Source organism: Ursus americanus, chromosome 11 (genome assembly GCF_024610735.1).
Source record: "Ursus americanus isolate L20-20 chromosome 11, mUrsAme1.1.p, whole genome shotgun sequence".
NCBI lineage: Eukaryota > Metazoa > Chordata > Mammalia > Carnivora > Ursidae > Ursus > Ursus americanus.
This window is the reverse complement of record NC_142137.1, coordinates 15,844,711-15,867,762: the sequence shown is the minus strand read 5'-3', so window position 1 is coordinate 15,867,762 and position 23,052 is coordinate 15,844,711. Positions and strand designations below refer to the sequence as shown.

At 41.5% G+C, this 23,052-nt stretch overlaps 1 protein-coding gene and 1 non-coding gene across 7 annotated transcripts in view; one reads left to right on the top strand and one right to left on the bottom strand.

Annotated features, from left to right (window-relative positions):
• KLHL32 (kelch like family member 32) overlaps window positions 1-23,052 on the bottom strand; it is a 248,986-nt gene that overhangs the window by 78,728 nt on the left and 147,206 nt on the right. For 3 of the 6 annotated variants that reach the window (XM_087865330.1, XM_087865331.1, XM_045807030.2), the window contains exon 6: window positions 21,265-21,480. The exons of 2 other annotated variants lie outside the window; for them this stretch is intronic. In XM_087865330.1, coding sequence (XP_087721456.1) covers window positions 21,265-21,480 — 216 coding nt within the window. Of the gene's footprint in view, window positions 1-21,264; window positions 21,481-23,052 lie in introns of those variants that run through there. One more of the 6 variants, XM_045807035.2, reaches the window with a different exon arrangement.
• Window positions 3,877-3,988, top strand: LOC123798604 (U5 spliceosomal RNA). Its single transcript, XR_006781370.1, has one exon. It is a non-coding gene; the product is annotated as a U5 spliceosomal RNA (small nuclear RNA).

Sequence of the window (23,052 nt, the reverse complement as noted above, 5' to 3'; positions counted from 1 at the left end):
GAGAGCACAGAGGGAGAGCAAGAGGGAGAGGCAGACTCCCCACGGAGCAGGGAGCCTAATGTGGGGCTGGATCCCAGGACTCTGGGATCATGACCTGAGCCAAAGGCAGATGCTTAACCAACTAAGCCACCCAGGTGCCCCTGAAATCCTATTCTATCTTACTTATTCTGGCATACTGATACCTCCATCACTCTAAGTTCTAGCATATTTTAATTGGGAGAAAAACGGAGCAATTAGCAAAAGAAAAATGGGGCAATTAGCGAAAGTCTCATCTCGCACTTTTTTGGTGACAAAGCCAGCAAGAGTGGAAAAGAAATTAAGGATTCCATTTGGGAAGGCACACAAAGGGTACCACTGGGCAAGACATTTCCTAAACCATCTGAAACACAAGGGACTATCATCTCCGAAGACTACAGGAGATCTCCCAAGCACCTTGCCTGACCTAATCCAGTTCATCTGACCCTGAAGAAGAATTGTTCCTTCCTAAGAGGAGCATTTGCTACAGCTTATCCCAACTTCAACTCATCTCATCCTCAGATCCTTGATAAGAACAGTGGCTGCACACAGTAGGCAATAAATATTTGCTGCATAAAGGGAAAATTATTTACAATGGTTCTTAGGCTATTTCTCACATTCCTCTTGAACAAACAGTATCAATTCCTCTATATATTTATCTACCTATCCCAGGTTTCGGTTTCCTATTATCTCATCTTTGTGGCTTTCCTAGAAAGTCCTTATAAGCTCTCAGAATGTCACACGGCAGAACGTAGCATACTGAACTGACGTATGTAAGACCCTTGTTTTACTCTTTCATGTGATTGGTGTCAACCACCTCTACTTCAGATTCTTGGCAACGCAATGAATATCACAGTCTTTTAAGCCTCAAATAAATAATAAAATACAGAGTCCATTTGTTTCAAGCTTCCCAATTTTACAAACGGAAATCAAATCTAGACAAATTATCTCTCTTACCTCAAGTCATGCAACTAATTAGTAGAAAAGCTGGAACTAAACCCCCCAGTTTTTCAGACTCTTAGCTAGAGAACGAACGGAGGGCTGCCGGAGGGGAGGTGGGCAGGGAAGATGGGTTAAATCAGTGATGGGGATTAAGGAGCACACTTGTGATGAGCACCGGGTGTTGTATGCAAGTGATGAATCACTAAATTCTATGCTAGAGACTAATATTACACTGTATGTTAACTCACTGGAATTTAAATAAAAATTTGAAACTATAAATAAATAAACAAATAAATAAATAATAAAATTAAACAAATAGATACATGAACATTAAAGCTGAAAAAAAAACTAAAAAAAAAAAACCCAGTTTTTAAATTATACAATGTGTTTTTCTATTGTATCACATCATCATTATTTTTCCATCAGTAATTATTTTAAGACAGAATCCAGGCAAACATAATTAAGTCCAAACATAACTTCTATATACTCTAAATTAGAAAAATAAAGTCTGTTTTTAAAGTATGTTTTGCTTGAAGAAAGGTGGACAGTATTTTGCAATAAGCCTCATTTATGGATTACTTCAACATAAAAAGCATATATTTAATGCTTCTTAAAAATGCTTTTAATGCTCTTAAAGAGTGTGTAATTAAAGAACAAGTATTTAGGGTAAAAGGTATTCTTTGAGTCTTGAATTATTGTTGTACTTTTTAAGGGAATATATATTTTAATTCTAGGTCATTCCTTGTTAACTAAACCTGGCTCAAAAATATATAGAAAAGATAATCTTTTCCCTTTAGTTTTCTCAGTCTATTCCAACTGATTATCATTCTATGGAGTAGAATATATGACATGGATATAATCCTGAATATAATACCATATAATCCAAAATTCTACAAATTTTGCTCTAATTCAATTAAAATACATAATTTACTCATGTGTGTCAGAAATATATCAATTATATGAACAAACATTACATTCCTAATATTGCAAATCCAAAAGTTGTGATCCAAATCCTTTATTGCTCAGACTCAGACAGAAGCTGCCATTGTGAAATCTAAAATTCCTAATCCTCTGAAAGAAGCAGCTGTTTTTGAAGTCTAACTCTGCTTGTATATGTCTGCTCATACGTATGTGTACTTTCCAACATGACCCCCAAATCACATCAAAACAATCAGAAATCTTACACTCACAGATTTCCTGGAAAATATATGAATTCTAAAGTCATCCCAAATCCAAGAACACACATGAATGCACTCGTCCATACAAGGGCCTTTATGTCTTGCAAATGTATATAGAAGTGCCCTTTACAGAGGCAGTTCTCATCAGATGGGAGATCAAATCTTTTTAATCAACACTAACAAAAGATAAAACCCCTACCACATTGTCCAAAAGCAGTAACTATTTCTTTGTCTTGATTCACAAATATTTTTTTTCAGTTAAAAGGGATGTTCTTATCACAGCACTTATCAGCCAGAGCTAAGTAAGCGAGGGCTGATATTTTTGTCCACAGCCTTATTCTGCCCCCTTGGTCAGGGGCAGCTATAATCATTCTCCTATTTAAAACTTCGGTGCAGACAGCTTGGCTGAAGGGGAAAACTAACCCCCCTTTTGCAGGAGCCCATGCTGTGCAGGCATAAGCGTCTATATCCTTGCCAGTCCTGTCATCCCACTGAGATAAGCCAGGGCACCAGTCTCCCCTCAGTGCCCGAGAGGCAGCAGAAAATTCCACACTTCTGCAAATTCAGAAAGGGACAAAGGAAGGGCACAGGAGCAAATCAACAATCAACTGACATTCCTGAACATCCGCCAAAGACTCGGCAGGTTCAAGAGCACTTGGCCAAGGGGTGGGAAGCCATGGAAGCATGTGTTTATACACTGAGTGACAATGCATGGACAGTGCTTCCTCTCCAAGCAGACTATCTAGCAAGCTCTCCATCTTCCAATCCGTGTCTTCACAGGGATGGTGCATTGACTACTATACACTGCATTAAAACACACTATTGCTTGCATTATTTTATAATGCCTTAAATCCTAATAAACATAAACATAAAACTTGAGCAAGATACCCTTTTAATATTACGTACAATTTCTTTAGATCACAGGTGTGGACAGTTTGCCTAGTCTGAGTGAGCAAGGTCACTCCTGCGTTAGAGTCTTACACTTGCTTTTCTCTCCACCTGGAGCGCTCCTCTTAGAGATCTTTGCCAAGAGTTCTCTCCTCCTTCATGGATCTGATGTGACCCACGCAGCCATGCCCTTTATACCCATACACACCTGCCTTAGCACCGCCATGCAACACAGAAGCTCACTTCGTTAACGTGAGTCATGCAAAGCCTAAACAGTGACATATTAAACCAGAATAATGACTTCCAGAGAGAGGAAAGTTCATGTTAATAAATAAATGCATCAAATTTTGTGGTCATATTCTCTTCTTTGAGACCAAATGAAAAATTTCTGTTCAAAAAGACAACATTCCCATAAAATCCTAAAGCACCAGCAACTAGGGACATGGGACCAGGGCATTTTTCTCTACCAGAACAATGAAAATGCTACCATGGAGGAATATTATAAATTATAACAGTGCTCACTTGAGTGCTATAATTAAAACTGTGTCAACATTTTGCTTGTAAAACAGATTGTTCGAGGAAGGCTGCACATTAACCATTACAGCTGACTACAGGCTTACAGAAGACACATAGGCTATTTCTTCCTCTAAGAAACAGATTTCAAGAGAATCAAATCTGATGAGCCCCCAGGTTCATATATTGTCAGAAAAAATACCTAACATATTATAAAAAGAATATTCAGCTTAGTACATATGATAACACATATTCTTTCATTGTTCATTTAAAACTTTATGTAGTTGGAGACTAACAAATGCTCTTATTTTCATCTTCAGCATAAAATGTGTGCCTGGTAATACCTGGTTTCTCTTCACATCATATAAATCTTTTGCCTTTTACTAAAGATTATCATAAAGAGGAACAGTTATGAGTTTTTTTAGGGTTTTTAAAAATACATATGATGTATATAGTTACTCTCGAAGGGCTCAGAAAAAGCTCTTGCTCTCTTTCTCTCCCCCATCCCTCCCTCTCTCTTCCTCCATCTTTCTCTCTTGAGATATGTGTACACACACACACACACACACAGAACACATGATAAAGCAAATGAGGTAGTTTAAGAAATCAGCAAATCAGGGGCGCCTGGGTGGCTCAGTCGGTTAAGCACCTGCCTTCAGCTCAGGTTATGATCCCAGGCTCCAGGATTGAGCCCCATGGCAGGCTCTCTGCTCAATGGGGAGTCTGATTCTCCCTCTCCCTCAGCCCCTCCCCCTGCTCATGCTCTCTTTCTCTTTCTCTCAAATAAATAAATAAAATCTTTAAAAATAAATAATATCTCAGAATGAGATTTTATATGTCAATGCAAATATTTTGCAAACTAGTCACATACATTTTTACCTAAGGACTGTCTTGAAACATACCATCCCTGTATCCAGGGGGAAAAATAGATGGGAAAAAATCCCACACCACAGGGCAATAAATATAACCAACATCACTTGTACCAATGACGCTGCAGGGAAAATGGAACCTACTCTTGGTCTCCTCATATGTTAGCAAAATACAGGAACGATTAGAAATCACTTCTTATACTTGCCCTCCGGCGATCTGATATTGGTCTCTGAGACAAAAAATAATACTCATATCCCTAATCCTCGATGGCATCAGAGTATTTACTTGATGCTGGACTGATAACAATAAAAGAAGTGAAATCTTAGTGTCTACGTATTTATATATGATGTCCTTCTAATTATCAAAGGGACTTTGAATGTGGTCAGTGAGATATTAAGTTTACATTGTTAGAACAACACTGGAAAATTAAGTAAAGCCAACTTGGTCAACAGAATAAGACCCTGCTATTTCCCATCGGCAACAGGGACTACGGTGACCCTACATGGGTCACATTTTGTATTACTTCCCTGCTACTGTATGCAGTGAGGAAGGATTCTCAGGGTGAAGTCAGCTGAAGTGGCTGGGAATACGTGATGCTTTCTTTTACCACTAATTGGTACGTGTCCGTAGAGGTGAATGCGATACAGTAAAACAGAAGGCTGGACTTGATGTCGAAGACCTATTTCTGCAACTTAACTTACTCGGGCATTTATGAAAACCACTAGCATACTTAGCCTCAGCTTCAGCCTCTGGAACACGAGGATGATGTTAGTTACATCACGCGGGTCTCCAGACGACTAAAAGAGATAATGTGACAGTGCTTGGCAAACTACGATATTTAGACCATATACAGAATAAATATGATGGCAAGGTGTCACCAAAAGAAGGAACTAATCCTCAGTTCAATTATCCTTTTGAATTCATGATAAAGGCAGCCCATTAGGACTATTTTTGTAGAACACAATTTTCTGCAATATTGGTATAAATTTCAAGAAATTGCTGTAATTGATAAGAAACTTGCTACACAGTATTAAATACTTCACATGTTGTAAGGTGAGAATAAAAGCATGACACATAATTTGTTGCAGATTACTAACTAGACTTTATGATGAGTCTGTTTTCACAGAAATGGGCTCAGTAATTCTAACTCAGTAATTTGAGGCCTGTGGCTTTTTTAAATCCCAAGTCAGAGAAGAATGAAAGGAAAAAGGGAAGGAAGGAAGGAAGGAAGGAAGGAAGGAAGGAAGGAAGGAAGGAAGGAAGGAAGGAAGGAAGGAAGGAAGGAAAGACGGAAGGAAGGAAGGAAGGAAGGAAGGAAGGAAGGAAGGAAGGAAGGAAAGAAGGAAGGAAAGAAAGGAAGGAAGGAAGGAAAGAAGGAAGGAAAGAAAGGAAGGAAGGAAGGAAGGAAGGAAGGAAGGAAGGAAGGAAGGGAGGGAGGGAGGAAGGAAGGAAGGAAAGAAAGGAAGGAAGGAAGGAAGGAAGGAAGGGAGGGAGGGAGGGAGGGAGGAAGGAAGGGAGGGAGGGAGGGAGGGAGGGAGGAAGGAAGGAAGGAAGGAAGAAAGGAGGGAGGGAGGGAGGGAGGGAGGGAGGAAGGAAAAAGAAAGAATGAAAGGGAGAAAGAAAAGTGAGATACAGACACAAACCCAGTTATTTCTGCGTAACGGTGTATATTCACTTTCTTCACTTGGCCTGAGTCTCTCATTAAGAATACTTGAATTCATGTCCATAAGTCCTCTCAAATCTCAACTCAGTTCACTGGGTGGCAAGGAAAAAATATATATAAATTAAGCTATCAGGCTTGAGAAAACTGAAATAATGATTGATTAAGCTGATAACTTTTCTTCTTGTTTTGTTGCTCTGAGGCAAATGATATAACTTTGGACCTTTTCTTTTAGTTTTTTTTATTCATCCATTCCTCAATTTCTTGTTGAGTGTCCATTATGTGCCAGGAACTTACTTACTTAGTGAGAAGGAAGATTCTAATCAGTTCACATATGTACGTTTTTATTTGCCAATCACTTCCAAGCTCTATTAATACCATAAAACTCAAGGCTTACTCTTGACCTCAAGTGTCTTAACGTATCCCTGTAAAATATACACATGGAATATTGGAATTAGGGGAAGAAAAATCCTGCAAATTTGGAATCCTGAAAATTCGGTCTATTGTACGCAGATTTTCAGACACATGCAAAAACCATCTTTTAACATTGCCATTTCCCTCATGGGTGTTTTAAATATTGCCGGTGTATGTATATAAATTATATGGTTTTAAAAAAGCTGCTTAATTTGTAAACATGCCCTCGAGCATCCTGAGAGCATCAAGCCTTTGAATATTTCCTTATGAACTGATTCAATAATAATGAACCAATAGCAGGTTCACTGGCACACATACTCCCCGCCTGAAATTAAACCTTGAACGACAAAAGGACTTCCTAGGCTCCCGCAGCTGCCTCAAGTCACGGATATGGAGATAGTCAACTTCCTCAAACAAAAGTTACTATGAAGGATTTAGACGTCCCCGAAGTATTTAAGCTGCATTTCAGGTTTTAACGTTGGGAGCCTCCAAATAAAAAGAACATTATCCTCAATGGTCACTTTCAACAGCAATTTAGAGCTACAGGGCGCAGGGATTGCAGTGACGAACCCCCTAACTGAAGTGCATGACTAAACATTGTTGGGGGCCAGACTCTGCTATCAAGGGAACAGAGCTGATGTGCTGGGGCTGGGGAGCCAGAGCCTATACTCTGAGCTGCAGAGAAGACACAGAAAAGCGATGCTCACCACTGACCACCGTCACTATGTGAATTTCAGGTTGGCCACTGATGTTTAGACAGAATATTTCACACTGCAGTCTCTAACAACTATGATGAAATGAGCGAACTGGGGGGACAGTGAATCCTCTATTCACCCCTTGCAACAACTCTGAGTATAATACACAAGTAATATTTTTATCAAAGAAGATACATTCTCCAAGCACGATTATCCTATATTCTTTGGCCAGGAGAAGTAGCTTAGAGAACCGATCTATAATAGTCACGCAAGGAAGACAGATGTGGGGAAAAACAGGAGAACCCGTGGCTTGACAAGCTCAGGAGAACCGGTGGCTTGACAAGCTTAGGAGACTTGTGAGCGATAAAGGGACTGCAATGGATGAAGGAATGAGTATAAGGCAGTAGCCATTCCAGAGGCTGCCCTGAGAGAAAGCTGTGTTTCAGCCCCAGTGCCTGGCACCCAACAGGAAACCTGTAAGTGTTTGCTGAACATGAAATAATGGGAATTGAGAGACTGCAACCTGGAGAAATTACAGATCCCACACATCTGTGTAAGGTTCGAAGGAATAAGGAGTTTGAAGAGCAAGGGGCACTCTGAACGTGGAGCTGGAAGAACTGAAGAGGAAAGAGAAACTGCCTCCAATGCCCAGTCCCAGCGCCGGGAGCAGAAGAAATGGCAGCACCGGCCAGGAGATGAAATGTGCGGCGCTCTGCAGGACCTCCTCGGGGACGTCACGAGGGGATGCCGTGTTGGCGCACTGAGCCAGCTGACAGCACAGCGGTGGGCACGCGGGAGGGCTCGTGAGGGCATCGGAAAAGCAGTCTGTCTGGGACGTTCGTTTTCCACGGTTAGATCGAAGGTACAACAGATTAGGGAACATAGAAACCCAAAACAACTTGAAATAATGAGCTGTACTTCCTTTAAGAAGAAACAGTCTTTGCTTTAGTCCCATGAATTTGCAAACATAGTGAATCTACAAAATAAAATCACTTGTTGTCACAGAGGCTATAAATTAATATTAAACTGAACCTCGTCCTACTTTTTTAAGTACCAGAAGCTATGGACTGATTTGACATTTCTCCCCTAATTACCTTTTAACTCCCCATTACTTCAACAAAACAAGACATAACTAATCGATGATTTTACTAAGCATCCCTGAGGACTATTTTATCTGTGCTGTCCATACAGCTAAACAAAACTAATCACTTGTGGTCCAATGTGGCAAAGAATCTGGTAAGACCGTGTGTGTGTGTGTGTGTGTGTGTGTGTGTGCACGCGCATGTGTGTGCACATGTGCTTCCAATCCTATTCTCATTTCTTTTTAAATAAACATTTTAAATAGCACTGTTGCTTAAATAAGGACCGCATTAAGACAGTAACTGAATCCAATGACTTAATTCATTTTTGCAGCCTCTTCAGGTGAGACTGAATTATCACTTAATGGCTCTCTTTACTATTCAAAAATGAATAGCTTACTTTAAAAAAGCACACAAGAAATAAATAATGTGAAATAGAATACTTGAAGTGAAATTATAATCATTATGATGCTGTCACCTTAACATCTATAGACTTAATTGTTTTACAATTGACTTGACATGTGAGAAAAATGTCCAAGGTGAGACAGAAATACGCTGCTGAACGTTCACCGGGGGGAAAGAAACTGAAGACAACACAAATGCAAAAGCAGAACAATGAGGCTCGCTCTCAGGTGTCTAATCCAGGAGACCACTGTGTGCAGCCGGGAGACGGTAATCACAGGGTTTCTTTATTTTTTCTTTTGCTCTATTTTTCTTTTTAAAAGGTACGCAGCCAAGAGGGTTGTCGTGAGCCACATACTGTAAGCACCAGCATAATGAGGTGGCCGCCTATGTTCCCAACAGCATGAGGTGCTGAACTGATACAAACTGATGGCTGCAACTTCTAATAGCCTCCTTACTGCTGCAGACACACTTCTGTCTCCCTGCCTCCACCTCTCCCCTACGCTTCCCAAGAAGGAGGCAAACGGAGGAAGATGCTGCGCTTGGAAACAGGAATTCAACACATCGTTGGGAGACATGCTAGTGAGGGAACCGTCAGGAGAAACGGAAGCTCCACTTCCACGAACGCGCCCATTTGAATTTCCTGGGCTGGCTGGTTAGTGTCAGAAACGGCGCAGAACCACGGCGCAAGCTGCTGCATTAGCAAACTGGCCCAAGTATCTGTCGTTTATGCTTCCCCACTGCACAATCGGAATGGAAACATTTGCTCTATTGGAAGGCAGTGATAAGGATGGATTTTTAAAGTTTCCATTTTTAAGTGAAAATGAAAGAAAAATGCTCTTCTAGATGTGTTTTGCCTTTGAGCTCCATTTGAAAAAAAGAGAAAAAAAAGGCAGAGAAAGCCGCTGTGAAGGTCACCGAGTGAAAGAACTTCCTCAGGGCACAGAATAAATTAAATCCCAAGGAAAAAATAAAATGTGATTTCCAGAGTGTGAGGCACAAACTCCAAATGACAATGATTGACAGCCAAACTATATCCGTGCAATATCCAAGACCGCACGTTCTCATTTACCTCAGTGTAGCCAGCAAGCGCCCATTAAACATCCGTCTGATGCCCAAATTAACCTTCTTGGCAAACTGAAAGAGGCACAAACTATCATAATCAACCTTTCATTATCACAGCAGCCTCTAGTTAAAGGGTCAGAATAATTGTGCCATCAGAGCCTTGATTGTTTTCAATCAACAGACGGCTGGAGTGACAGCTCGGTGATGGAGGGGTCTGATGAAACCGCACCAGGCCTAATCAGAGCAGATGAAAGGAAGGCATGATTGGTGCAAATGAACAGTCGTGCCTCTCCTTTTCATTTACAATCTGAAATTACTCTTAAATTTGTGGGGGTTTTTTCCCTCCCTTATGAGCACCACTGAAAGAATGTTTGACTTATTATGAGTTCTGACAGTGCAGAGTTATAAAACACAGGTAGGGTTATCAGCTGAGGCTTTAAGTGGGTATTCAGCATAATTCTAACAAATTCACTCTTGAAAAGCACAAAATGACTAAAAAGGCTTCCAATGACCTAACCTCTCAGCGCTGTTTGATTAACAGACCCATTTATTCCGCTGGCATTCTAAATGATGAGAAGATAAAACCGAGGGCAGAAATACCCTGTGAATGTTTTCTCTCAACCCACTGCTCTGTTTGCTTCGGTACTAGGTCCTCTGCCCCAAATCCTTCCTGGCCTCGAAGAACACCACATTCAAGGCTCAAAAGCACTCACCCGTCAGAGGATATGTGTCAAATAGGGGTTGTTTTTGGCTGAGAACATGAAGCTATGCTGGGAACCACAAGTAGGAAAGGGGCTGGAACACACCAACCCTAATGCTGGTACCCCAAAGAGTATTTGGGGAAAAGGAATAAGAAATTCTGTGATAGGCGAGGCTAAACTTGCCCTAAAAGGAATTTGGAGAAAACCAAAACACTATAAAACTGCATTTACATAGCAGTTACTTTTTTTTTTTTTAAGATTTTATTTATTTATTAGAGAGAGAGAACATGAGCAGGGGGAAGGGCAGAGGGAGAAGGAGAAGCTCAGCAAGGGAGCCTGACATGGGGCCTGATCCCAGGACCCTGAGACCATGACCTGAGCCGAGGGCAGCCGCTTAACCGACTGAGCCACCCAGGCGCCCCTACATAGCAGTTATTGTTAACAAACTACAGACATTAACATCCTTAAAAAATTGAATGACGAATGGAATACACACTTGGAGTGGCAAAAATAAGCTTCTAACTTCTATTTTTTGTCTTGCGTCTTGAGATCAACCAGCCAATGCTGAGAGTACTAGGATTCAGGACAGTACTGCAACACAAAGGAAAGCCTTTTAGCTGCAAAGATGAATATGCATCTAATTTCCGTGTGTCTACCTGCGAGTGTGCGTACGGTGTGAACCCCGCCTGCACGTGTGGAAGAGACGGGGGACGGGGTGGCTGCTGGCTCAAGATTCAGCATGGTTTTTAACCTCTCCACTCAAAATTTTTACATAAAATTTAGGCCATTTTATTTGCTAGATTGTGAGTTGGAATGACGGCATAGGGGCATGTAATTAACAAAATAAAGAGTTATTAAACACAGCCTGAAATTTTCCACGCGATATTTAGCAAAATTCATTCCCTCGTACCTAGACCTCCTTTACGAGTCAACGGATCACCAGAAATGTACACAGAATGTGCAAAATTCCCACAGTTCCTCCTACATGAAACACACTTCAAGCAGGATATTGCTGACTGTCCTATGACTTGCTTTCTCCAGCACCTCAAAGTTTCTCTTTTGATTGTTAGTTAAGAGACAATCCTCAAAGGAAGCTATCTGGCAAAGGGTTCCATCCCAAGTGTTCTCCAAATCCAGCCCTGCTCTCTTGCCGCGTTCTCAAGGCCCATACTCTTCGGTGGCCACTTTACTTCCCGTGTGCACACAGGCATCTCCAGCAAGCTGTCCCGGTGACAAATACTCCAGCATCGCCTGATGGACTAGCTCTTCTCCCAGTGCGGTGTTGGCTTTTTAAGGCGTGACTCCCTCTGCTCACAAGGCAGTCTGTGTGTGCACCAAAGAGGAGTGACTTCGTGACACTGAACTCAATTTGAAACAGGATTTCCTAGCTGGTCCACAGAGCATGAAGACGAAACACAAGCCAGGCTGGGTAAACACCTGTTCTCACCCCCCAAACCCGAGAAGTGTGGAACTGATAGTTCCCACGCACCAGTCCCTCTACATGGCCTAAATCGTGCAAGAAATGAGAAAGGCAGAAATATTCTTCAGCGCAGTTGGCAAACCTGATAAGTCAAACCCTTTGTTTATTATCTAATTGGGCTTCACTCCAAAGAGTGAATAGTCCCAGAAGTGGGCAGAATAAGAAATCGCTCACAGTCCTCCGCAAGTCCAATGTCATTCTCACAGCCAAAGAGAGGGATGCCTAAACTGCATTTGCCTCCTCACGAAGTGCTGTCCTTTGTGGATGGAGAGGTTCAGTTTTACTTTCAGCTGTGAGTAATTTCCCATTGTGATTGGCTGACTTATAGTCAATTTAGTATAATTAATGCTAAATTACATTGTCATTCACATAGAATTACAAATTAAAAGCTATATTAAGAGCAAATGAATTAATCAAAATTAATGATATTATGCTCACTTGTTTTAAAGTGTTAATAAGATAGGTCCTTCTAAAACATTTAAACTTCAGAGCACCATCCATCACTCCTTCAATTTCCTGATTTCCTGGTGTGGTCAGAGGAGGCAGCGTGTGGGCATTTTTCGTCAACAAGAACACACAGAAAGATGTGTGCATTCACCTCCTGCTTGCAGGGCTCCTTTTGGCTTCTCTTCTTGAAGCGTAAGTAATGTCTGTGTCACTTACTGACACTGCCTTGTAATATTTTCTCTAGACAAAGGGGAGCAACGTCCAGAATTTTTGATGTCTAGCTCTAGAATTCATCAAGAATTTCTTTTTTTCCTGAGAGGATTTTTCTTCCTGGTTATGTTTTGTCTACCAGAACATCGAAGTCTGTTTGCACTCCTCCAATGTGTCACCCCAAGTCACGAAGAAGTGGTCAGACTAGGGAGTAGAACCTCAACCCAGAGAACATATGACTCTGTACTGTGGGCACAAGAAGTCTGAGAAATATCTTTAGGAACGCTGCCGAGGATTGTTATCTTTTCTAGAATGGCCACCTTTTCCTCTGGATGCGCCAAGTTATTTTTACTGGAAGCAAAAGTTCTGGAGGCAGGAGTGGGAGAAGCAGTGGGTAAGGATGTCAGTACTCAACAATCAACGTCAAGGCTTCTACATCTCTTTCGAATATAAATAATTCTGCAGCCTCTGAGCCATTCCATGGTTAATTTCAAGATCCTGTCCCTTAGAATGCCCAGAACAGGACTTCTCTATGGTCTCCGTGGCCACTGGACACTCAACTGGCCTGATAAGGATTCCCATAGAAATAGTCTGGGATGCAGGATACGGGCCACAGACTCCTTTCCTTGGAAAGAGACTAACATTTATCAATTCCAATAAATTAATTTTTTTCTCCTTTTCTCTTAAGCCTCCTATTTAGGCCATCACCCAGCTGTCAGTTTCTGCTACCTAAATTTCTAACTTCTCAATGTGTTGTTTATAAAATAAAAATATAATGATTAATCATTTCCATTCATTCCATCCAATTTCTAACTGCCTGCAGACTTCCCAACGCACTGTCTACACAGCTGCAGCGAAAATAATGGTGCTCCAGGTTCTCTTTCAGACTGATTTAAATCCCTTGATAGGATTTTAAAGTGATCCTCCCTTACGGGCCTTCTCTTCCTGCTTCATCCTTCATCACCTGTGCCTCGAAGGAAGGCAAGGTGGTTCCCTGCCTCAGTCAGAATTCTCCAGTCACTTCTCCTCATCAAAGCACCTAGAGCCCCAATTTTCCAGGCTCTGATAAAGAAAGACCCTCAGCTACACTTTCTCCTACTGCTTTGTATTGGAGTCATGTTTGCAACTTCCCACAAAGCTGTGCAACAGGTGAAAAGGAAAATTGGTAATTTATTAGGAAATGTATACTGCTGGATTACTCATTATAGGTTAGTAGAACCTCTTTGACGTAGGAGAAGACATATCAGGTACTTTGAGTTCCTGCTTTCTTAGAGATCTGGTATATTTCAAGAGAATACAGTGCGACCTACGTTGAACGTATGCTGTGAAGTGAGTCAGTCACTTACCCTCTGTGAGCTTCAGTTTCCTGACTTGTTAAAATCTGGGTAATATTTGCTTTATCAACCTTAACAGGCTGATGAGAGACTCAAATGAAATTATGTACAGAAAAATGCTTTTAAAATATAAAGCTCTCCGGGATTATAAAGTATTGTTATTGTTGCTATTATTATTGATGAACTTCTGTGCCTCGCCTCAGGGTTTCTACCTCGTCTATAGCTTATAGTTGGGTTTTATTTTTAAATCCCTGATAACCCAGGTAGCAGCAAATATTACTGCAGGCCACCAATGCATAAGTAATATTCTCCAGCCATCTTTTTCCTTCGCACAGCAGCAACAACAAAGTATCAGTCTGGAAACAACATGAATCACAGTGAAAATTAGAAGCCGAGAACATAAATATGTCATATCTCATAAATCACCTTGTTGTTCTGTTGTGCTCACTTTAAAAAAAAAAAAAAGAAAAAAACCCGATTAACTCATGGGAACAACGGCACATGAATACAAGTTAGGTCTCCTGTAATTTCTGATAATCGCGGCCCCTCGCAGCCACTTGACGACGCACAGCTCTAGTGCTGAGGATTAGCCGAAGCAAAGTCCCTCTGAAATGAACGTGTCATGCATCGTGCAAAGGCACACAGCCCAGGCGAACAACGGCAAGGCCACCAGTCAAGCTCCTCTGGGATGCGTCCTCACTGAGGAATTAGCCGCACGTGCATCAGGAGGAATGACTAACCGTACACCCGGCAGCTTCGACCACCAAGCCCTGAAATAGCAGCGTTGCGCGGTGTCCCTCTGGGGGGCCCTCAGAGGATAAGACATCCGCTGGGCACAGCACTATTTGGGATGGGAGGGAGCCACAGATTATTCTCTTCCCCAACACCCACAAGAAGGAAGCAGAGGTATCCTCATTACATTTGTAGACAAGGCCGTAGCTAGCGGGGAGGGAGTGCCAGATGTTTCATCAAGAAAACCGAGAAATGGTAAATGTTTCATTAGGTTAAGGACTGGGAAGTAAAAAAATAAAATGGGATACCACGAAGATGCCCGGAAAGTACCTATCTGAAAAAAATAGTAATGCCACATGCATATATGAAATTGAATTGAGGAAGGGTGGGAATATAATAAACGATTACAGTTTCGTTTGGGGATGAGAGTTTTCAGGCCACGGCGTTTTATTCCAATTCTAATTACCAAGGTCCAAGTGTTAAAAATAACGCTCTCACAGAATTTTCTGATTAAATGACCACCCACAGTCTGATTTCTTTGAGGCTTGGACTGTACCACCCGGATCGACAAAGGTTTGCAAAGCTGTTTAGCGGGCACATACGATGAACAAGAGGTAACAATGAATAAAGCACTGAGGAAAAGGGAAAGAGACGCTATGTCGCGTTGAAATGTCCAGACAACAGCATTTCATTTTCCAACATACCCAGATCATGTCAACACGCCCCAAATTAGCAAACTATTTGGCACAGGTCCGTCCCCACTGGGAAGGAATCAAGCATGGTGGGAAAGAGTAGCAGGTGGGAAGCTTCTAAGACCCACAAAAGCAGGGCCGCGTCAGTCCTTTCCACTCTGACTGCCCAGAGCCCGTGATGTAGCAGGCAAAAGTAGCACTCAGTAACACGACTGGGCAGGGCAGACACGCAACAACGATTTGAAATAAACGAAGGAATGAATGAAGTGCATGCCACGGAGCAGAGTCAGAACTAACACCATGGCCACACATGAAAGGAGGCAGGCTTGGCTGTTGCCCTTTCGATCTGTGGGCATCACAACAGAGGACACGAATGGTCCAGCCCTTCCAAATTTCTATCAAAGTCACAGGAAGGACACCTGGGTGGCTCAGTCGGTTAAGCGTCTGCCTTTGGCAGATTTCAGGGTCCTGGGATCGAGTCCCACATCGGGCTCCCTGCTCAGCAGGGAGTCTCCTCCTCCCTCTCCCTCTGCTGCTGCTCCCCGTGCTTGTGCTCTCTCTCTTTCTGACAAATAAATAAATAAAATCTTGAAAAAAAAAAAGTCACAGGATTAATCTGATGCACCTCTGTGTCCATCACTCCCAAGTACTTTTGAGCTTTTGTTATGAATTTAGAAGCTATGGACCAAAGTAGGAAGGGCCCATGAATTAGAAGACATGAATTTGATCTCTAGCCTTGTTACCTCAGTTTCTCCCTTTGCACCACAGGACAGCAAAGCAAGATAAATGCAGGAGCATTCTTGAAACTGTGGTATGATATTCAAATATGAAGTATTATGACAGTGCTGTTTAACTTACAGTACTGTTCGAAGTCCTTGCTTCTCCCTGGCCAGAAGTACATTTGGGTCAATTTATAATGTAAAAGATAAAAGATGAAAGTTGCGTGGATCACTAGTGCCCTCTGCTTTCTAGCCATAAAGGGCTAGTTGCTTTTTGTTTGGGCTCACCTTCTGGGACTTCTTTTAAATCAAACCGTAAGTGGGTGAATTTGTGGTACAGATAAAAGCCTGGAAGGGGCTTGTCACAAAAACACGGCATCTGAGGTTGTTGACTACTCTAAACAATGTGTGACTCATGTCTCTAAAGATATAAAGTAAATGTGTCATTAATAGTATGACTTATGGAAGCAAATTTCCAACAAAAATATAAGGAAAAATGCAGTTTTTTAAAAGGCCAAACTCAGGGGCGCCTGGGTGGTTCAGTTGCTTAAGCAGCTGACTCTTGATCTCAGCTCAGGTCTAGATCTCAGGGTTTTGAGTTCAAGCCCCGTGTTGGGCTCCATGCTGGGTGTGGAGCCTACTTCAAAAATAAATAAATAAATAAATTTTTAAAATAAAAGGCCAAACTCATTTTGTATACCAATTCCTAGAATAAACCCAGCCCAGTGTAGGAATAGCAGGATATATTTTTATCCATTCGATGCATTATAATATTCAATACATTTTAATATGAAAACTCTATGTTATTGTTTTTATTTATTATTTATAGAGAGCAAGAGAACAAGGCAGTGTTCAATGCAAACATAACAGGCACAGCCTCTGCCTCTGGGGACACACAGCCAAAGACAAATGTAAACACGATTACCCCCAACCCCAAACCAGGGGACTCATCCCTCTTGCCATACCAAAGTAGAACGTGACCAGGGAAAAGGAGACTGTCCTGCTAAGGTCTGATCCTGTTTAACATCAGTGATGTGACCACTGAATTGTTTGGTCAAAATACAAAAGGAGGGGCCCTCAACCCAAGGTTAATAAAGAAAGAAAGCGTTGATGTAGGTACTGTTCTTATAGTTAGTCCTCTTCACTGAAAATAGCAATTAGTAAATAAATTAATAATTGAAGGAAAACCAAAATTCTCCATGTTCAGAGATGAAACTAAACTAAATCTCTCTAACCCAATAATGGAATACTTCTAGAAAGCTTTTTACCCCAGGATCTAGCTTCTAACACGGCACCTAGCACATAACATTCACTTTTATTTCCACAAACTATCTGTATCCATTTTAAATATCCTTCTTGTTTCTGCTACGTCAGAGATGAAATAATAATCCAGACAGCTGAACTAATGGTTAAAAATCAGGGGCACCTTGGTGGCTCAGTCGGTTAAGCATCTGACTCTTGATTTTGGCTCAAATCATCATCTCAGGGTCCTGAGATCAAGCCCTGTTGGGCTCCACGCTCAGCGGGGAGCCTGCTTGAGATTCTCTCTCTTCCTCTCCCTCTGCCACAACCCCAACTTTCTCTCTAAAAATAAATAAGTAAATCTTTAAAAAAAAAAAAAAAAAACCATAAGGATCCCTCCTATTTGGGGTGAGGCATGGCAGAGGAAAACCGAGTTAACAAACCTGTACTTGGCCTTACACTCCAACATGGTTTTGGGCATTTCATAGGTGCTCAATAAATAGTGATGGATGGAGAACCATATCTGCTCCGTGTGCTAGCAAATGTAAGAATTCACATCATATTCAGGCTTTTTCCACTCCCATGGAAAGTGAGGTCTGAGCCCTCATTCTGGTAAAAGAGAATCTGGGGTAGAATCTGTTCCAGGAAAGAAACGGATTAGACAGCACTTCCTGTGAAAATGAAAACAGACCCAGTCCGTGGGAGTGGTATGGAATGGTTTCATGATCTCACTCAAGGTTTATAGCAGGACCCCCGCTCAGCAGTCTGAAACTCTATGTTGAATCTAACAGGAAAAATTTAACAAGACCCTACTGAAACAAAGTCCTACATTAGAGCTAAAACACGAAAGCCAAACAAAACTGGTGGAGATTTGCCAGGTCACGAACGCATGTGACCTCATGCCCCACATTTCCTCTCCAGCTAATTTGCTCATTCTTAGTCCCCTGTTTCTTTGAGCCCCATAACCAATTTGGTGTCTTTTCTGGAACCTAGAAATCGCTAGCCTTGAAACATCAGACCAAATTGTTAAGCTGAACTGAACGGAATTTTTTAAAAAGCATTTTTCTGAGGGGACTAAAGTGTGTATATGGTGCAAGTCTCCATGTTACCCCATGAATGTAAAGACAAGTTACCCCACAGGCCAAGTAGTTTCAGGCCATGGAAGGGAGGAAAAGATTGTTTATGGGGGATGAAGAAGCTTTCTGTGAGAGAAGAGACTTAAAGTTTAAAAAGGTCAGATGGGGGGGAAAAAAGAGCAGATAGAAGGCATAATCTTGGGGGATCTCACAGGTTTCCAGACCCACAGAATGGTTATTACAGCCTGCAGCACATTTTATCAGGAAAGGAAGTGGATAAGGGACAGCAGGAGAAAGTTAAAAAGAGTTTGTTCAGTGAGGATAATTTGAAGGTTCTTATGACGTCTTCAGAGACAGACTGCGTGAAATCTGGTGAATAATGAAAATGAGACCTTTTCCCGAAAGAAAGGGAATGTCCCAGATTATATTATTGGTTGACAGTGGAAGAAGCACATGTGTAAACATGCGTGCACACGTGTGGGTGTGTGTGCGCGGGTGTGCGCGTGCATGTGTTTACTGGGTTCTCGCCTTAAGTTACTAGTTGCACATATTAATCAAAGAGCCCTACCCCTCCATCCGCTTTTCTATTACCTGTCCTACTTTGTGTCAATTTCCTTTCTCCTCCCCCACACCCATTGCTTCACTGTTCTTCTTTAAGACATGGGATGGGGATTTGTCAAAGTCAATGAGCACTTTATTACAGTGAGAACGTTCCATAATGAACAATTCAGCAATTTAATGAGATTCTGTAGATCTGTCTCCAGCCTGTCCATCAAGATTCACTTGTATAAAGCACCCTGACACTAATCCTCTGGCATACCCAATCTTCACCCTGGGCTGAATATTAGATTCTTCCATGGTATATTGCATTGCTAGTATAACCTCAGCAAAAATGACGAACTTAACTATACTTGAGGCAATATAGCTGGTCTGATTTAATTTCTCTCTATTGGGTTGAGTAGGAGGGAATTACTTATTTACTAAGATAAAGCAAAAACAGTTTCTTATTGCCTGCTGAATGCCTAAATTGATCATATTTATGTGAGTCTTTTAATTCTTTCTTGAGGACCAGATACAAAAAAGATATTGCCTGCAGCAGAAAGCAGTTTTTAAAATTCTACATGATAATATTGGTAACCTTTAGAGAGGCAATTATGATAACTCTTAAGTGGACAGTATGGATTTTTTTTTTTCTTTTTGGATACTCAGACATCTGCACATTACCTCTCTGGCAGTCTTTTCAACCATGCCACAAAAGGAGATAGAAGCCACAAGGATGACTGGCTCAGATCTCAATTCAGTTAGAAATAATTAAATGCAGAATTCATTCCAAGTCTTTCTTTCTCCTTTGGGAAGTGAAGAAAAATTTGGCAACCTCCCACTTTGAATTGACCAGAAAATGCTGATGATTTGTGTTTATAGGGGAGAACCACAGATAATTAAAATTCATACCAAAAACTCATCCTCACCAATTTTTGACCTCTGCCTGAACAAACATTATCACAAATACCTAAGAAGCAGGAAAAAATATATAGCTTATTCTTTTTCCTTATATTTTCTTTGTCAAAACAGAGTGGAATGCTGGAGAGATGAGGACAGGTGTCTGCAGACTTGTATTTGTAGTGGCTCTGCTCTGTAACCCTGAGCAAGGCACTCAAGCCCCACTTCGCTCCTCTGGAAGATGGGGTGATAACAACGATCCTTCAAGCCCATTGTGACAATAAGTCAATAAGTTTGCAAAGAGTCTGGGTCCTGGAAGGCCCTCACTACACCATCGCTCTTATCATCCTCACTGGTGAAGCACAAGTAAAGAAGGAAGTTGCTGATTAATGGAATACAAAGAAAGAAATAAGGGAGGAAGACATCAGGAAAATTGTATTATCAGTGAGTAGAGTCAGGTGCTGGATAATTAACAGCTACCTCCGCCTGCTCCGGCCAGAGTTAAGAGCACTCTCCGAAGGTCATTTGCTAAGATACCAGGAACTTACTGCCCCGTCAGCTAACAGAAGACTTCATATTTTCTCTTGTATTCTGTATATAAACAGCATGATCATGTATATAAATAAAATGTGTATTTAATTTGTTTTTATTTCATGTATTCTGTATACAAATCAACCAATCGTGAAATCGTGAAGGTACAACAAGATGGCTTAGCCAGTGTTCAGGGAGTGAGGTGGGCGATGTAAAACCAAAGGGAGAAGATGGGCTCTGACTGTTTCCCAAAGACACCATGTGGATTGTTCAAGTAAAGCCAGTGGGGATGAGTAGAAAAGGATTTAAACTGAATAATCAACTCGAAAACACAAAACATCCTCCCATTCCCTAGACAAAGGATATTCGGAAAGAATGCTACGTCAGGCAAAAGGCAGGGCTTATAAGAAAATGGCAATGAATGCAGAATGGAATAAGGAGGGAGATTTCCCACTGCAGCGCAAGAAGGGCTTCGTTTCATTTAAGACCCCAGCTGCTCTCGGCTGCAACAAAGAAATGTTTCTGAATTGTTTACAGGAAAGCCCAGAATCTATTCTGATTCCATTGGTCTTAAATACGCATATATGGCACTTGACAATCCATTTTCTCATATTCAGTTTAAGTAACCATCTTTATCCGGAGAAAGCAATTCTTGACTCTTTCTGATGTAAACCCCCCTTAGGGTTTTGGGAAGCTCCAGCAAGGGTCTGAGAAACCACCCCTGTGACAGCCCACGGAAAGCTGAGCAGAGGCTGAGGCTTCCGAGCCTCAAGGGCTGGTGTCCTCCAATCACTTGCCCATCAAGGGAGCACGACTTCTGACCTTGACTGAGGAGAACCAAACCAGACACAACAGTTACCATTGTTCCTCAACTGTTCAACTTTTACCCATTCTGTGCCTTTTCCCTGCCGAAGGAAGACCCATGCAGGGCGCCCTTACCTGCCAGATCTGCTCTTCACTCAGGGAGGTCAGGCGGTCACTCTTCAGGACCTCCTGGAGCAGACAACAAGGAAGCGTTAGAACGTCTTCTGGGCGACTCTTCAGGAGCTCAGAGAGATGTTTCACTAAGAAATCGATCACTGCCTTCTCCAGCAAAGTGAGGTTAAAGAGGTCAGCAAGTCTGTACAGATCCAAGTAATTAAAGCTATTTAATTCCTGGGTGCCAAAAAAAATAAAAATGGGGGAAAAAAAGATCTCTTAGAAATTAATCCAAGAAAGAGCAGGCACGAAATTCAGACGGACTCACTAAGGTTTGACAGGAGTGGGGGAAATGGGATTCCACTGATAAAGTAAAAAAAAAAAAAAATCCCTTAATTATGAGACTCTGGCAGAGAACAGCATGTTCTAGAATTCACCATTTCCCCTCACTTTGCCCCTCTTAAAAATCCATATATTTAAAGACATATTTTTAAAGATTTTTTATTTATTTTTGAGAGAGAGAGCACGAAGAGGGGAGGGGCAGAGGGAGAAGCAGATTCCCCGCTGAGCAGGGAGCCCGACGCCGAAATCGATCCCAGGACCCTGGGATCATGACCTGAACCGAAAGCAGACGCTTCACGGACTTGAGCCACCCAGGTGCCCTAAAGACGTCTTAATAAAGGGGTTGAAAGGAGTTTCTGGCTTCACTGACTGAAATGTTACTTTGCAACTTTTCAAAAAACGTTTTACCAATGAAGAAAATTGATTTTTCTACCCTTTCCGTATCTTACAGTTCTCAGGTGAGAAGTTTGTTCCACTACAGAAAATGTGAGGGCAGGTAAAGTAGGAGTCATGATGAGATGACACAAACTATATGAAGACACACTGACTCTACTTTTTCTAAAACTTCAAATGAGGTATGTCTTTGAGTAAAAACAACCCATCCTGACTTAATGAGATCAAAACACATATTTTCACATATAAGGTCTCAGGAAATGAAGGAATCTCACCGAAAAGATTCCTGTCCTGAATAATTCTATATTGAACCTACCCAAGATGAAAAATTTATAATTGTTCTTTATTTTTTGTTAGCCTCAAACATTCAAAAAAGCAATGACAATCTTTTCTTCTTATTCAGAGTTCCTATAGCAATGCTCATTTTGGGAGGGATTTTCCGTCTCTACCAGTTCTCAAGTTCAGCCATGGCTCTAAAATAAAGCCCCCAGAGAGCCATGATTCCTGTGGAAACTTTCTTTAACTCTGCAGGAATCACAGTGGGCACACAGGCTTGATGATAGAAAACGTACCTATTTCAAGTAGAATGAACGTCCTGTTTCCCCCCAATCTTTTTTTTTTTTTTAAGATTTTATTTATTTATGTGACAGAGAGACAGCCAGCGAGAGAGGGAACACAGCAGGGGAGTGGGAGAGGAAGAAGCAGGCTCCCAGCGGAGGAGCCTGATGTGGGACTCGATCCCGGAACGCCGGGATCACGCCCTGAGCCAAAGGCAGACGCTTAACGACTGCGCTACCCAGGCACCCCCCCCATTCTTAACTTGAAATTTTTAATATGTGAGCAGTATTTTCCACTAGCTTAAGGAATGCAGAATACCATCAGATAGCTATTTCACTCCACTGACTTAAGTAATTTTCAACAGTTTCCCCTTTCCTAGTTATTCAAAAATATTAAGAACTTGTTCTAAGATATTTATATTCTATTTGAATGTATTTGTTTCTAGAATGTTTGAAAGTCTAAAGGAATACGTTCCAAATCTGTGCTGTCCAGCATGGTAGCTCCTAGCCACAAGTG